The sequence below is a fragment of the Heterocephalus glaber genome, unplaced genomic scaffold (assembly GCF_053883595.1).
Source record: "Heterocephalus glaber isolate CG9 unplaced genomic scaffold, H.glaber_assembly_v1.0 deba00001481, whole genome shotgun sequence".
Classification (NCBI taxonomy): domain Eukaryota; kingdom Metazoa; phylum Chordata; class Mammalia; order Rodentia; family Bathyergidae; genus Heterocephalus; species Heterocephalus glaber.
In genome coordinates, this window is record NW_028258317.1 from 37207767 (window position 1) to 37224904 (window position 17138).

Sequence of the window (17138 nt, forward strand, 5' to 3'; positions counted from 1 at the left end):
GCAATGGGATTATTAATAAGATAAAATGTATTAATTCACTTATAATATTCTCAGTTGTTAGCTAACTGCTGGCACAAGAACTGCTTTTAATTGGAAATGCCACAATTTTTTTGCACTGTTACGTGGAGAATATATTCCTGACTAGTGTTGGCGTGTTTTCGAAGATATGGATTAAAATAGTGTATGATATTGCAGCTTATAGTTTTTGCTGACTTATGATATAAATAAATGTAGGGAGTGATAGGGATCCTGATCATTTTCTTTAGGTTTTAGTAAGGCTAGAAAATGAACTAGGGAATAAATTCATTCACTCCATTTTTTCTTATCAGTGAATCCTGGTAATGAACCACCTGGAAGAAAATAGGTTTGATTAGTTCTACAATGATATGAACTAAAAAAAAAAAAAAAAAGAAGAAACTCCAAAAGAAACACATTTAATTTCTAAAGAAGCCATCCCAGCATCTCAATTACCCACCTGCTCTCATTATTTGGAATATTTAATCAGCTGTGATTGCTTATGATAAATACCTTGGAAGTATTGATGCTGTTTGAATTGCCACACAACTTTGTCAAAAATCCTTTGGTGGAAGCTAGTTTTCTCCCAAAGCCTTAAATTATTTTAATATACTTCCTTGAAAAGAAAAAATAAGGCAATATGGCAAAACAGTCGTTTGGGATTTCCCTGAAATATTTCTGTTGGAGGTTTCTAGGGGATATGGAAAATGTCCACCAACCCAGCTGGAAGAACAAACTGTGGGCAGCCAACTGATTCTGGCCCCTTTCAGATAGGGAGGATCTGGGCGCCCCTCTCGCTGGGCATGAAGTGCACTCAGGAGGAAGTGGACCTGAACCTGCTGAGATACTCACACACCGGGACGGAGGACTCCCCGAACCGAGACAGCTTCACCTTCTACCTCTGGGACGGTGACAACAGATCACCTGCATTTGATTGTCACATCATCATCGAGGGCGTAGGGAAAGGGAAAGGTATGCTTGCGGTATTTGCTGGGATCGATTTTTATAACTGAAAACAAGCTGGTCTAAGCATTCCACATGTGTTTCTTTCCTCCTCCCTCATTTCTTTTCTTCCTTCCATCCTTCACCCTGAAATTCCACCGTTTATGACTCCATCCTTTGACTTCTCGCCTGTTCCTCTAGGGACGCGTGAGTCCCCAAGGGCAGCCAGTCGTATTCTCTGTTACTTAGCCAGTCTGTCCCGCAGGATGGCAGCATAGGCTACTTTAATGGTGAGGGGTTTTGATTAAGTAAAATTGTACTGAATTGGTGTGATGACTCTAATTTCTTCTCCAAGAAGTGAATTATCATTGGAAAATAGTTTCCAAGGAAAAATATTTCTAATATAATATGAAAGCAAGTGGAATAAATGTACTTTAAATTTTAAAAATAACAAAAAGGACTTTGTCATTGAAAAGTTGGAAGTTGTTATTCTTTTCACTGTGAAAATGCTAGTACACACTGTAGGGACAAGGAAAAATACTATAAAATAGTAAGTTTCTCTTGAATTAATTAAGCAACTCATTTGCATAACATGAGTCAACAGCTTGTAAGTGGTGGGTGGAGGAAAGTTAAAAAAAAAGTTCAACAAGGGAAATAGATACACACACACCTTGGTGCTCAGCTGTTACTTCCCATAATTTTGCTTATTGTGTGTGAGGAGAGCAAGAATCATATCTTATTCATCTACATAGTCCTAGGATCTAAGCATTCCTGAATGAAGTATTGTCTTACATTTTTAGTACCGGATCCATTGATCGAATGTTTTCGTGTTTTGCCTTGTTTGTTAGGAAGCTCAGAGTTAAGTTGGATATTAAGTGCAATAAAAGTCTTGCTTTGTGTGTGTGGTAGAATTAAAATTGTCCTGAATTAAAAAAAAATTTATTTGGTTGATCTTGTGATATTTATTTTTGACTATATACTTTATTTGCTTGTTTTCTGGTGTAAAATGTGTCCCTTGAAAATGTTAAATAAGTGACTTTCAAATAACCTAGATATTTCTGAACACATTTTATTTCTCTCTGAAAAAATTATGCTCATTTCCATGTATATCCAGGCAAAATGTACACAAGTGATACAAGTAACATTAGGAGAGACAACTAGTCTATCAGGGCAGGCTCTCTTCTCATTGGCTCAGCACCGCTTCACGGCTGTGGAAGCGGGCTCTATTTCACACAGTGGTATGGGGACTGTTCCAATCTGGACATTCCCTTGTCTTGGAAAGTCTTTGAATCCCTCGGAAATTGAGATGTGAAGGAAAATTTCACAGAGTAGGGTTCATTCAATTGGGTTTGGAAGCTGGATGCCTCTCTCGAGCATGTTCCAGTGCCTGAATCACAAGGATGCTGGGCAACAGAAAGTATGGCAGTGCACCCGGAAAGGAAGGCTTAAATAAGGCTGGCAAGTGCCTCAGCAGAAACTACACAATTGACATGTGATGAGTGTTTTCTAAAAGGTTTTATGAAAACCTATGCCAAGTAGCTACATTGATCTATTACTATTCTCAGAAGCTCAGAATCAGCCTGCCCTCCTTCCTGCCTGCCTGCCTTCCTTCCTTTCTACATGGTCGTCTGTTGTATGCTATTTTCCTGCTGTTCTTTTTAAAACTTACCATGAGTTTTCTTAAGTTGCATAAGTTTATAACTCTGCAACTATAATTGTTTATCTTCAAGTAAAGCTATGTTGTGTAGTTAGATTTAATTATAACCTTAATATTGAGCATTTGGTTATTCCCTCTGGGAACTATTATAAATAACTTTAAGTCTTCCAGTTGTGCTGTATGTTATGTTCTGGCCTGGGGTACAAATGATATCTTTGAAAGATGCTTAGGCAGGCTTGGTGAGGGTGACTTTAACCCAAACCCTGTCTTTACAGTGTGAGACGTGGCCCAGGGCTTGAGCCCATGCTCTTCCCTCCGGTAGATCCATTGCTGTGCTCCCAATGAAAGCTCTTGTGGGGGTTTCTCAACCCCCCAGCCTCATTCATTCATGTTATTTCCTTCATGTAGTCATCTTGGTCCCCTCTGTATATCTGAAGCTCAGCTTTTTATTTAAATTGAGGATGGCCTTTGATTCACTTGAGATAAAAGTCTGATTTGGCCATCTAAACAGGGCTCCCGATCTTGGCAGTACTGGCATTTTGGAGTGGACAATTCGTGGGTGTAGGGGACTCCCTTTTGTGTTGCATCTGTGGCCTCTACCATTAGAAGCCAATAGGTGGAGCTTTATTATGACAAATATATGGGGCAGGGAGTGGCCAAACTAACCCTTGTTGAGAACCACTGGTCTAAAACACCTTGCTGTTTTATTTCCAGTTTTTGTCTTCCCATGAGATTGAGTATCTTCATTCTTGTTGGCCATCTGTTGTTTTTAATCCAGTAATGGCTGGGCATTTGCTTCACATATTTTTCTTTTTGGATATCCAGCTGTTTGTTACTGAACTCTCAAGTAGTAGAGAGAGAGAGAGAGCAAAAAAGCATACTGTGGTGTCTCAGAGGCTGTGTTCTCAATGGCTTAGGTGCAGATTCTAACTGCCTTTTACTGTGTAGCTGCCAGCAGGTTAGTAGCATTTCTATATCTCAGTTTCCTCATTTATAATCGGGAATATCATAATACCCCACCCTACAGGATTGGGGTGAAGATTTAAGAACCCTCAGTCCTGTACCTGACAGACACAAAGCTGAAACTCTGTATTCAGATATGGTCATTTTTAATAGACCTTGGGTGAATGAACTGGATTATTACACTTAGTTGGTGAAACTGCATTATTGGTCCATACTGGACCCATTTCTGCCTTGCTCATTTATCCATTTATGCATTTTCTTTAAAATTGTGGTAAAATATGCATACCAAAGATTGTTCTTAGTCTTTTGTAGGTGTATCATTGGGTAGTGTTAATTAATTATATGTACATTGTTGTACATACAACCTTCAGAATGTTTCATCTTGCAAAATCAAGACCCTGTACCTGTTAAAATAACAGTTCTCCATTTTCCTTTGCTGCAGCCCCTGTAACTGTCTTTGTTTTCTGTTTCTATGAATCGGCTCCATCCTAGGTGCCTCATATAAGTGGCATCGTCCAGTATATGCTTCATGACTGGTTAGTCTCATTTAGCGGGATGCCCTCAAGCTTCCCCTGTGTTGTAGCACACATGAGAATCCCCTTCCTGTTCTAAGGCTGAGTCACACTCCATTGTCCGTGTATCCCACATCTTGTTTCTCCATGTATCTGTGGAAAGGCATTTGGATTGCTTTTACCTTCTGGCTGTGGTGAATAGCCCTGCCATGAACGTGGTGGTTGAACACACCTTCTTTTTAAAACACAATGAACACTTGTGCAGCCACCACACATCAGGGCCTACAGTATCAGCAAGACTGACATCTTCCTATGTCCTTTTCCCATCCTCCTGGAAAACTGCCATCCTGAATTTGGTATCATCTTCTAATTTTTGTAATTTTCTTGACTTACACAGCTAATGACTATTCATATGCTACATCTCTTGCTGTGTGGAGCTGTATCTCATCCATTTTGCTATTGCACAGAAATCAGTTGTATGGATAGACCCTGGTTTGCTTATGTATTCACCTTTTGGAAAGGCACTTGAGCTGACTCCAGCACAAGCGGTGCTGCAGTGACCACTTTGTATGTGTCTTCTGGGGTTCAAGTGCAAGAGTTTTTTTGAGGTACACAGAGAGGTAGAATCACCAAATCATAGTAAATGTGAATATTCAACTCTTTACAAAATAAATCCAAGTTATGTATCAATCTACACTTCCTTTACAGTTGTAGGCAGGACTATCTTGACCTCCCTGCTTGTTAACGCTTGTCAGACTTCTGTATTTTTGCCCATCAAAGAATTATGAGATGGCGGTTTATTGTGATTTTGTATAGTATTTTCATAATTATTAATGATATCGAGCATCTTTTTAGATCCTTATTGACCACATGTTTCCTCTTAAAATAGCTGTGAATCTCTTTTGCCTAATCCTTGTATGAGTCATAGTTCCTGAGCTTTTCTGTGTCAAGTTAGATTTGACTTTGACGTAGCTGGGCCCTGGTCTTTTACCTTTGCCTTGAACATGACCTATTTTTAAGTACGATTCTTGACTCTCCCCTCTCCTGCCGTGCAGATGATATTGTCATTCTCACAAAGCCACTTGTGGTGTCTAAAGGTGGCAGAGGCATCTTGACAACTGCCACTCTGTTGGCACTGGGCGGGACAGACAAGCATGAGGAGCTGCTCTACTTCGTCACCTCCCCACCGCAGTATGGCCAGATGGAATACGTCCACTCTCCCGGAGTCCCCATTGCAAGCTTCAGCCAAGTGGACATAGCAGGACAGACAGTCTGCTATGCCCACAAGAGCAAGGTGGCTGCCTCCAGGGACAGCTTCAGGTGAGTCCTGTGGAAACGTTTTTGAACCCTTTCCTTGGGTTGATGGGTTCACGCTTAGAGCAGCAGAAATATGCTAATGTGGTCTATTGTAAGCATTTTACCATTGTTGACTGCCATAACATCATGTTGCATGCCTTAAGTGTGAGTATAAAAATTTGTTGTTTTTTTTTAAAGAAGAAAGGAAAAACAGTGAGTCCTTCCCCAGCTTTACTCTAGCTGTGTTTTTCTTCTCCTGCCTAGCTGTATGAAAGGTGGAGGCTCACAACTGAAATGCCAGAAGCACAGCAAGAAATGAGGAACTGGTGTTGAAAAATAAATGCAAATAAACATATCTGAATGCAAGTTCTTCTGAAAGGAGGAATGTGAAAACTGAGGGTACCCAACTAAGGATAGACATAGAAAAGGAATTTCTCTCTTTTAGGAGTGTATTTTTCTAACTGAGCAAAAGTCACTTATTAGCATAATAAGTTTGGCATGAGCAGACACTGCCTTTTGACACAAAGTGTTCCTGTAGGCGCTGTATCATAAATCACGTTGTCACAGAGTGGATCACATTTCCCCATGGAAACAATGTTATAATTGGGGACTGTGCACCTGTTCAAGGGTTCTGAATCAAATAAATCATTGGGATGAATAGCAATCTGGTGAAAAGGCAAAGATACAACATTAATGAAAATCTGTATTCACTTAAAATATGGAAATTTGTTTCAAGTCACAATAAATAGGAGGAATGCTAGAAGATCCATCATCCAGCAGCCCTCAAAGCTGGCCAGGCTTGAGGTGTCTTGTGGAAAGGCAGGTTCTGAGCTGGGTTGAGGACCAGACAATCTGGGGCTAGCCTATGGAGAACCATGGTGTGTAATCCAACCCTGAATTTCACCAGTTAAGGAGGCTGTAAACCCAGGGCTTCCCAGCCTCCAGTACAATTTTCACCTTGGCCAAGATAATCTTCTACAGGACACTATAAAATGACATAATGTTACAAACTCCTATATTGCTCAGTGGGTTTTCATAAACTATCAAGTATTACCAATGTTCCTATGTTTAAACACAACTCCTTTCTGTCATATACAATGGTACCTCAGTTCATGAACTTAATTTGTCCCATGATTCTGGAAAAGATGACTGCGTTCCTATTTAGGCAGAAAAGATGGCCTCAGTCGAGTTTGTCACCCCATGCAGAGTTCGCAAACAAACAAAAAAATTTTCCCAAACCAAATTGTCCGAAAACAAAAATGTTCGTGAACTGAGGTACCACTGCACTTATCTAACTTCAATATATCTGTTGTACTAAACACTGTCCAAATGGCAGTAAAGATGATTTTGCTTGCCCTTTGAGAATTTAAAGTGATTTCTGAAAGATGATATATACAGTCCAACCAAAAAAAAAATCCAGAAAAGCTTGAAATAATCTTTTTTTTTTTTTTTTTTTTAAGCTAGGGATTGAACCCAGGGCCTTCACACTGAGCTACATCACTGCCCTTTTAAAAATTTCTTATTTTGAGATAGGGTCTTACTTAGTTGCCCAAGCTGGGTTTGAATCTGTAATCCTCTCATCTCAGCTGGGATTTCCTGCCACGACACCCAGCTCAATGTCCTCTTTATTTTTTCTCTCTCTTGATAAATGTCCTTTAACAAGTAGATCATCCTTTAACGGATTGCTATCTTAACCAAATCACCACTTGAACATTGCTAGTCACTAACTGAAACCTTAGAGGTGGATGTGCGTCCTCCCTGAGCTACATCCGGGGTTGGGGAGGTGGGGGTGTGGTTGGTAAGAGCAGGCTCAGAGTTGTGTGCTGCCTCTGACTCAGCTCTCCTTGCCGTCTTCAGGTCTCATAGCCTCCTGGGATTTTGTCCCCTCTATGGGATGGGATGGTGCTCACTGCACCTGCCAACCAGGGTTGGTGGGAGATTTAAATAAGCATCTCCATGTGCAGTCCATAAAACAACACATGGCACAGGCATAGAACTGAGAAACGTTAGCTGCTGGGATTATTACTCTTACTGTCATTGTCATATTCTTTCCTTGACTGCTTTCTGACCTCCATCTTTGCAGCTCCAAGCATAGTCTTGAAGGAGGAAAGAAGTTACAGAGAGGAGCAGTACTTGTTTTCCTCCTGTTTGTGAATGGAGGTGGGATGATTCTTGGCTTAAGCCATGTATATCAGGCCCAGAGCTTTTAATTTTACACAGGTTTCTGGAACTTCTTGCTCCTGTCTGCTCCCGCTTCCCCCCAGAACATTGGTAATGTCTTCAGTTTGCTGAAGACAGTAATGACTGTGCTGGAGAGACCCGTGACCCTTCTGGAGAAGCCAGTGAATGAATGTGTGTAAATGCTCAGAAATGAAGGTGAGGAGCTAATTGGATGGTGAGAGTAAGAAACAAAATCTCTATTTATAAGGACTGGTGGTGCTGAAACCTTTCCTAATTGTCATCTATAGGAGGTCATATTAGAGAGTATTTTAGAAATTATTTATCCCAAGAATTTCTACATTTCAAAATCCTCAGAATTACCTGGAAGAATTACAAAATACCAATTTTTAGACCTACCCCAGGCAACGTCGGTAAGTCCAGTTCCTGGCCTAGGAATCTATATTTGCAGAGTTCTCAGGCGGATCTGGTGTGTTGTGGGGCCGGCCTAGTTGGTTGTTCCAAATATGTGTGGAGGAGCTGGAGAATCTGTAGAGACAGATGTCGGGAGGCTGAGCTGGTGGGGCTCTGGGGCCCTCACCTCAGTTTCTTTTGTGTTTCTACACTTTGTCTTCCAGTTTGTTTTGCCCACTAGTCTTCTGAGCAAGGTTTTCTTTTAGCAAATAGACCATGGCTCTATTTCCTGAAGCCAGTGATTTGTACCCTGTGATGCAAAGATGCAAAATGATGTGGGCAGGACAGGGAATGAATGAATCAATAACAGGGAATCAGGAACAAGAAACTACTCCCTGTATGAGGTCTCCTTCCTTCTGATTCCTGTAAGGGGAAAGTCTCAGGTTGTAGTATCGATGGAATTAAGTTCTTCATAGAGAAGAGGTTTCCCTTTAAAGGTTACTTTATTTAAGTAAAAAAGTAAATTGATATGAAGCAAAATTAGTAAATAACAAGAGTATCAGTAGTCCAAGGACATGGCAAATGTGATGGTGGCCTTTGAATGCCAGAAGGGTAGGAAACAGGGCTACAGAAAGAAACAGACAAAGGTTGAAAAGCATCGATTGGTCCAATCCCTTCATTTCCATGCTGGAAAGTTAGCAGCGCTTGGACATCTACAATACATCAGGGTGTGTAACAGACCCTTTTTTGAACTATATTATTTCTCTTAGGTCTTACCCCATCACCTTGAGGACAAGGTTATTATCATTTTTGCCTGAGAAAACCAAAGTTCCAGAAGGTGAAGGAAGTCACTAAATCAACATAACTGAGTATCAGAGCTGAGGTTGAGACTCAGAGCTCATTTCTGTGGAGAGTTCTTTCCATGATACCTCCTTGCATGAAAAATTTGTGGAGACTATGCATTTGTGCAAAGGAACCTCCTAAATGAATCATTTTGAGTTTTGGCCAGCACTTTTACATATTTATAGTGAAAGCACCTCGCATCTGCCTGAGACCTGCATCTTAATCTTGTCATCTCACTCATCCAATCATGGCTGCTGTGTTGTTTGTCAAGTGGCGCTAAACCAAAGCTGAAAGCCTGTTTTTATGAAAGTGTGATCACGGTGCTTTTTAAAAATTAAATATATGCAACCAATCTAATCACCTAAATTTATGTTGCTTGCTGTTAAATTTGGCAAGAAATTTGGCAGGGTAGAAGAAGAGATAAATTCTGTGGCAGAGGATTTTTCTCCCTTTTTACTGTAAGATGTGGCAGCATTAATTAAATGAGGGAGTTTAATGGTCAGATTTTACCTTGTGCAAAAATATTTTGTGAATCATAAATTTCTCCTGCATTGTTTGGTGCTGCTGGCCTGGAAGAGAGATTTGGCAGCCTGTTCTAGGACAGATGACACCAAGTGATTAGCAAGCTCACTTCAGCTGCTGGCAGCCGGGCACTAAAAGAACATGCTAATGTCCTCCATTTTGACATGCCGGCTGGACTTTTTTTTCCTGAGGAGCTGGCGCTATTTATGATTCCATTTTTATCTTTTAAATGCCATGACAGATGGCAGATTCTTCAGCCAACTCTACTGCCAGGAAATGCAGAAAGCTTGAAAGCGCCGTGGTAATGGTGAAATCAGACCAGGCAGACACCCCAGACAAACCCGAGAATCATTCCCTGGATTTCGTGAGGATGGTGCTCATGTTGGCTACATTCTTTCTCTGGTGTTGTAGGAAGGGATATTAAACAAAGTGGACGTGGAGAAGGCGCTGTTCCCTCTGTCCTACTGCTTCCTTGCCACAGTATGGATACCGACATAGCCGTGGCACTGTTTCTTTAACCCTTGAGAATGTGTATTTACAGGAATTTGGTGGGGAGGGCAGCACTTGGGAGAGCATCTGGTCGACTTTTGCAGACATGAACAGCACTGACCTTGTTTCACTTGTTCTGCTAGCTTTATTTCAACTGGGAACCCAACCATAAGCATCACTCTGACTCTCTCTTGGTGAGGACTCTGCCTGTGAGTAGTTTGCACTGCTACTTGTGAAAGTGGAATGATGTATTTGATCCAGTCATGTCTGGAAATTACATCCTTTCCACCCCTGGCTTATTAGCTTTAGGTCAGTGCAGACATCTGCCTTGGTGTCCCAGCTGGGAGCGCTTCCCTCAGTCAACGTCTTTCTTACTCTTCTGTGGCCCTGGCCTGCTTGCCTTCGCTCCCATCTGTCTGATGGCAGACTGCCTATTTCCAGCATAGCCAGATCCCACTCATCAGGCAGGGACAAGTTTGAGATGGACAGCCAGAACCATGAGGCACTTTCAGCATCCTCACAGAGGGCACACACACTCAGGGTAAATGTGATGTTCCTGAGGCTGAGCTTTGAGGATCCTGTCCTCTCAGGGCACTTTCATAATTGAGTCTCCAGAGAAGAAAGTCAGTCAGATATTCAAAATGGCCACCTGGTATGGAGCCTGTATCTCAGTTGAGAGCACCTTGAACCTTCCTCCCTCCAGGTCCTCGTGTCTCCCTTTCTTTTCTGGGTTTTTTTTTTCCCTCCATCTTTGCCGATCTTTGATAGACTTTTTTTTTGGTACCAGGGACTGAACTCAGGACCTTTCATCACAGGCACTGGAACCACTGAGCTATATCCCTGGCCCTGATAGACTTTTAATGGGGCACAAAGTCTTTCATTCCACAATCAATGCTCATACTAAAAGTTCATGTCCTTTCACATACACTGGTGCTAAATGATCAATAACTGTTTTAAAACTCCCATTAAGAGGACATTTTTATAGGCATTGGGTAAGGAGTAGAGAGCTGTTGTGTGGGAAGTAGGATGGAATGGGAGGTATGAAACATGTTTCAGGAGGAGTAAAGTGAAAAAAACAAAAAATTTGGAGGCACTGAAGGAAGGCCTAGTCTTCTCATTTTTCCCTGGGTCCAATAATAGGATCTAGGGGAAGAGAGGAATACAAAAAGTAACAGGAAAAAACAGAATTATAGTAGAGTTCTGTGAAAGGCTTTGCCTGAGAAATAGAATGCAGTTTTCATATCTAAGACTTCACCTTCCTCAACCTTTGAAATTGTCAAGGTGACTAAAGTAAAAAGTGTGAAGAACATATACTGGTTTTTCTAGGTGTGCTTTTTTCTGTTTAATAAAAAACTAATTTCATTAGCACTCATCCTCCAGCAGTGAAACTGCTCAATTTTTTAGAATATATTAATCAGAAGTTTTTCTTTACCAAAAGAAAACATTAATTTGTTTGAGGAAACTGCTATTTTTGCTTAATCTACAATTCTGCAGGTAATTCAGGACTTTATTCAAACTGTATGAAATGATGCTATAGGAAAAAAGGGAAAAAGACAGGTTACATTCTTTATAAGACTAGGTGTGTAAAAATATCAAAATTTTAATTTGTTATATTTCCCTCAGCAATTTTAACTCAGGAGATAGAGATTCATTATTCTATGTATCACATTATATTTTCCGTGAAGGTGAAGGTAGTCTTCGTAAGTAGATGATTAGAAAGCTTGAAACTTCTGTTTTGCCTTCAAAGCAAAGTCTGTACTCCATGAATATCATCTCCCTGTAAGTTTTGTCTGCTTGTTTTTCTCCCCGACTCTGCCCCAAGGCAGGGTCATGACTGATGATACATCCTTGACCTGATTTCAAGTTCCTTTGTGGTCAAAAGTAAAGCATCCACATTCAAACTCTGAAGGATAAGACATAGTTTGGCAAAAAATAAGGAATTTGTTAGTCCAATTTGCCCGGTTAGTAAAATAAGTATAACCCCCATGCCTTCTGTAGTTAACAAGAACCTCCAAAGAAAAAATATAAATAATTTAACATTTTATTCCACAAAAACATGATTTCTAGAAATTCTTACATTTGTGGAATATGAGTATATCCTTGCTAGGTAAATAAGGACCAAAATGTATAATAGGTATTGTGAAACAGGAAGAAAATGTTCAAATGGGAAGGGGAACAAGAGAGGGGGGAAGGGGGAAAGAAAGGAAGGGAAAAGAAAAACAGAAGAGAAGGGAAAAAATGGGAACAGCTTTTGTAAATAAGGAAGGGAAGAGGGGTAGAAGGGAGGGGAGGGTAGAGGGGAAATAGAAGAATCAAGATATATCATGTACAGGTACAAATTCCCTATGATGAAGGTGATCATTATATATATACCTAAAATACACCAATAAAATTAATTTTTTAAAAAGAGTGTATCCTTCCTAAATATTTTTAGCAACTATGCACATGGAGGAAAACTAATTAATTCTAAGTACACTACAGTTCTTTCATCTGTGGTGAATTTGTTGATCTTACTTCATAGTAGTGATTTTCTAACTTTTTGGAGTTTTAATACTTTGATTAATTACTTAATGTATAATTTCATAATGTTTTTAATTTTCCTTAAAATAACATGTTGAAATTGTGTAAAGATCATTTAAAGTAGCATTACTGTGAGAGTGACTGCAGCAGAGAGAGTGTGATTTAGCGATGAGTGTAATCCAAAGCACACTATGGTATCACAGACCCAAGAGTGTAAGAGGGTTGGCTCACTTGGAATGTGTGTCATTTCAGTTCTGGTAAAATGGCTGTGAACTGGCACTCAGGTGCCATACTCTTTTTGGTGGATTTCTAAACTGGCATTTCTTAAAAGCTGTAGGACAGAGGGTATTTGGCCAAAAGTTCTGGGCACTAGTCCCAGCTCCGTCTCCCACCTGCCCCAGGACGCCCGCCAAGTGTCTGAACCTTCCTTTAAAGCAGGGAGAGAACCCTTGTCTAGCATAACTGCCACACATCCAGAAGGGAACCACGTGGATGCAGTTGTGTGCACTGTAGGAGGTTAGAGCCTCACATCATATCGCAGAGGTGGATGATACTCGGTGACCATCTGGCCCACCCTTCATTCCACAGGAGAGGAGGGAGGTGAGCTAGGTAAGGCCACATGGCTGACGATAAGAAACTTATTGTGAAAACGTGAGCATAATGACGTAACCAAATTCAGTCCATTCAATGCTTCATTGTATTGGTTTTGTAATTTTAAGTCTTAAAAGTTTAGCTTATTATCCTCATGAAAAAAATACATAGGCGGATCACAAGTTCAAACCCAGACTGGGCAACTTAGTGAGACCTTGACTCAAAAAACAAAACAAAATGCAATATTATAAATGTACAAAATTAACGTACTTTTCAATGTCATGTTCTGTTCAATTGGATATGAAATTTCTATCTGGGGCAGTACTATATCGCAGAGTACACCTGCCCACTCCAGTCCCTGAGTCCACCAGCAGCGTTACGAGAAAACACCTGAGGGCAGGGCATAGTCCATGTGTCACCTGGTGACCGTGTGCTGACAGAAAGGTGTTCTTTGGAAAGGTCTGCCCTTGCGTTTTCCTTTGCGTACCGGCGCGACCTGTCCTTTAGTAAAGGTGTGTGTTGTTATCGTTTCATTGCAGTAATGGTGACACAAGAACCCATGCTGAAGGGTGCCTTGCCTCTCTTTGCCAGATTCCTCCTCAGCAACGGGCTGTGGACCAGGAGCGGGGAGTTCGAGATCACACTGAAGGCCGCGGACAGAGCCCTGCCAGTGGTGGCTAGGAACAGAGGGCTGAGGCTGGCCCCGGGCGCCACGGGGCTGCTGTCCCCAGACCTCCTCCAGCTGAGCGACCCCGACACGCCTGCGGAGAGCCTGGCTTTCCTCCTGGCCCAGCTCCCGCGGCACGGCCAGCTCTACCTGCGGGGAGCAGCGCTGCGGCAAGGCAACTTCACGCAGCAGGACGTGGACAGCAGACGCGTGGCCTATCGGCACTCGGGAGGCCACTCCCAGGCCGACTGTTTTACCTTTGTGGCTGCAGATGGGACAAACCAAGGCTTCATTGTGGATGGGAGAGTCCGGGAGGACCCTGTTCCCTTCGCCATTCAGGCAAGTATCGCAGACACCCAGATGGTGCAGAGAGGTGAGGGAAATACTCAGAAGCTATGACTTCTTACTTCCTTCCCTCTTCCATTCAGTTACGTTGTGTACGTCCACAGCGTGCTAGGCACATTAACATGTCTGAAAGAACATTGTCCCCGTATACAGGCCGGTGACTGACCTTAAAAGTTGGTGGTAGTAGCCACTTGTGTAATTCCTGCACTCCGGGAGGCTGAGGCAGGAGGATTGAAAGATCAAACCCAGCCTGGGCAGTTTAGTGACTTAGCAACTTAGACTCAGAAAGAGGGGTTGGGGCTTAGCTCAGCTTACTGTGGATTCAATCCCCAGTATCACGTGGGGTTTGAGGTACGAGGTTGGGAGTTGGGGAACGGAAGGGTGTCGGTGGTGATGCAGGAAGGAGCCAACCCTGGGCCTGGGAGCCAGAGAGACCTAGATTTGCCTGGTGCTTTGCCATTTCTTAGCTGTGTGATCTTAAAAGAGTTTTCTTTTCTTTTTTAAAAATTTTATTGTATTAGTACATTTAAGGTATACAATACAATGACATTCATCATTGGAAATTTGCACCTTTACATAATATCCCTTGGTTCTTACTTTTTTCCCCATGTCTCTGCCCTCCCTTCAACCCCTCCATCCTCCCTATTTACAAAGACTTTGCTTCCATTTTTTCATCTTCTCATATTAATTCCATTCCCTTCTTTCCTTCACCCTCCCCCTCCCCCTTCCCCTTTGCCTCTTTTCTTCCTTTTTCACACTATCTATTATACCTTTAAAAGAGTTTTCTAACTCCTCTGATCTACGTTTCCTCCTTTGAAGAACATGCCTGTAGCACTGTGGCGGGGGTTAAACGAGAGGAAGTGTCCAAGGCACTTGCTTGCTTGAGTGCTGCCTGAAATGTGTGTGAGGATCGGCCGTAGCATCAGAGCTGTGTTGGGCTCATCCTTACTGGTCCCTGTCAGCTCCTGGGATTTTAGGGTTTTCAACTAAACAAATGACAATTACAGGCAGTATCAACATTACCCACATAATAATGATGAAGATGATAAGAGCAGAAGCTACATTTCTTTACTGTCAGCTGAAGGGCAGACCCACTTTACAGAAATCTTATTTCATTCTCATAAAAATCCTGCAAGGTAAATTTTATTATCTACATTTTATAGATGGAAGGTGTGAGGTTTTGAAGTTCAGCAATTTGATCAAATACACACAAAGACCTCAAATCTTTCTGATTTCAAATTCTGTCCTTCCTATGATACTGTTCTGCTACATTTGTTGACTCTTGCAATGATTCTTTTAAAAAGTGTTTTAAGATATTTTAAATTTTTATCAGTACATGTTTACAGTATGTAATAATTACATTCCTTGTGGGGAATTGGTTTCTGTACATAATATATCTCAATTCTTTTTCTTCCCTTTCCCCTCCACCACTGTCCCCCCCCCCTTTTTTTTTTTTTTGCCAGCATCAGATTCATTTATCTTACATCGCTTCTAGGCCTTTTGACTGAGATCAAGTGTAGTATCTTACAAGACCTTATAAAGTTAATTATCACAGGTACAGATTAATAGCCAGACTAACAGGCCAAAAAAACCTATAAAACACATAAGACAATTTTACTAAATCAGGGTACACTTTTAAATACATTTTTCGTGCTGGATTACAATGATTTGTTCCTTCTTTCCTTTCTTTCTCCCTTCCTTCCTCTTGTCTTTTATTTTGTACTGTATTTATAGAGTTTCTTATCTAAGAGAAACCATGTGATATTTAAGTGTGTGTTTACTTCAGTTCGCATTATGGTCTCAAGTTTCATCCATTTTCCTACAAATGACTCCAGTTTATTTTTCTTTATGGTTCTTAGAGAATGCAGTGTGTCTTTCTTCTTCTCCTTCTTCTTCCTCTTCCTCGTCTTCTTTTTTTGGTACCAGGAATCAAACTCGGGACCTTGCATTTGTGAGGCAGGTAGCAGAACCACTGAGCTAAATCCCCAGCCCTGTCTTTCTACTTTAGTCCAAACAGGTCCAGTATGTTCTGGCTCTCAGGCCCTGAAATCTACTCTCCTTGGATGTGGTTCACCCCTGTTCTGCACACTTCCACCAACAAACAAAAAAATATAATTTTTGTCATAGTCTCTTCTGATTGGTAAAATAATCCATGTTTCTCTCTTGTTCTTTAGTCTCTATATTAGGGTTCTCCAGAGAAACAGAGAATATGTGTGTGCATGAAGGTATGATGTCTATACCATGCATATATCTGTCCCTACATAATTCCAAATAATACATATAGACATAATATATAAACAATACATTATTATATAGCATATAGATATGTAGAAAAGAGAGAGAGAGAGAGCTTTTAGAGCTTCATTCAATTGTAGGGCACACTGGTAAGCTAGAAATTTCAGCAGGGCTTGGTGTGGTCTTGAGAGCTGAGAGCAGTCTGGACATAAAGTCCCTTCCTTTTTGGGGGACCACAGTCTTTGCAGGCCGGCAGGAGGTTGGAGGGGGCCCACGAGCACCATGGAAAGCAATCTGTTTACGCTGAATCCACTCATTTATCGCTAATTGCATCTGAAGCACACCCTCCTAGAAACATCCGCCAGCTAGACGCTGTAGCCTCACAGAGCAGACACACAAAGTGAGCCTTCCATCCGTACCTAACAGTCTCCCAGGCGGGGAGTCGCCGTACACAGAGTAGGTAGGTGCTGGGTGAGCTGTTCTTACCAGAAGGTCCCGGAAGTAGAATGAAATGCTGGTGCTCCAGAGAAGAGAGAGAGAGTGATATCACTGATGCAAGGCGTAGGAAGGATTTTGTACATAGCTGTTAAAATTACTGCTTTTGGCCGGGGATTTAGCTCAGTGGTTTTGCCGCCTGCTGCGCAAACGCAAGGACCCAAGTTCGATCCCCGGTACAAAAAAAAATTACTGCTTTTATTTTTTATAATGTCTTCATCCTTATTAGTTCCATCCAGATCTTCAGGCTATCAGTACTGCATCTTTTTCTTGATTCCAGCTTCCTGCTCTAGGTTGAGAAATGTCACTTCGTTCTTCACCAGAAATAATTTTCTAGGTCTGTTGGCTGCAGATGTGTAAGAGTTATGCATTCTGAGCACGGCCACTACCAGTTCCTTCCCGTGCTGTGCAGCAGGGCTGGAAACATCAGAGTTGGTGTCTCCCAGCCCTCATCTTAGGGAGCGTGGCTATTGCG

General features: G+C 41.6%; 1 protein-coding gene across 5 annotated transcripts in view; it reads left to right on the top strand.

The window, feature by feature from the left end:
• Frem1 (FRAS1 related extracellular matrix 1) overlaps positions 1-17138 on the top strand; it is a 369630-nt gene that overhangs the window by 307100 nt on the left and 45392 nt on the right. For all 5 annotated transcript variants that reach the window (XM_004838313.3, XM_087183903.1, XM_013069744.3 and 2 more), the window contains 3 exons: positions 786-987; positions 5145-5409; positions 13513-13927. In XM_004838313.3, coding sequence (XP_004838370.1) covers positions 786-987; positions 5145-5409; positions 13513-13927 — 882 coding nt within the window. The remainder of the gene's footprint in view (positions 1-785; positions 988-5144; positions 5410-13512; positions 13928-17138) is intronic.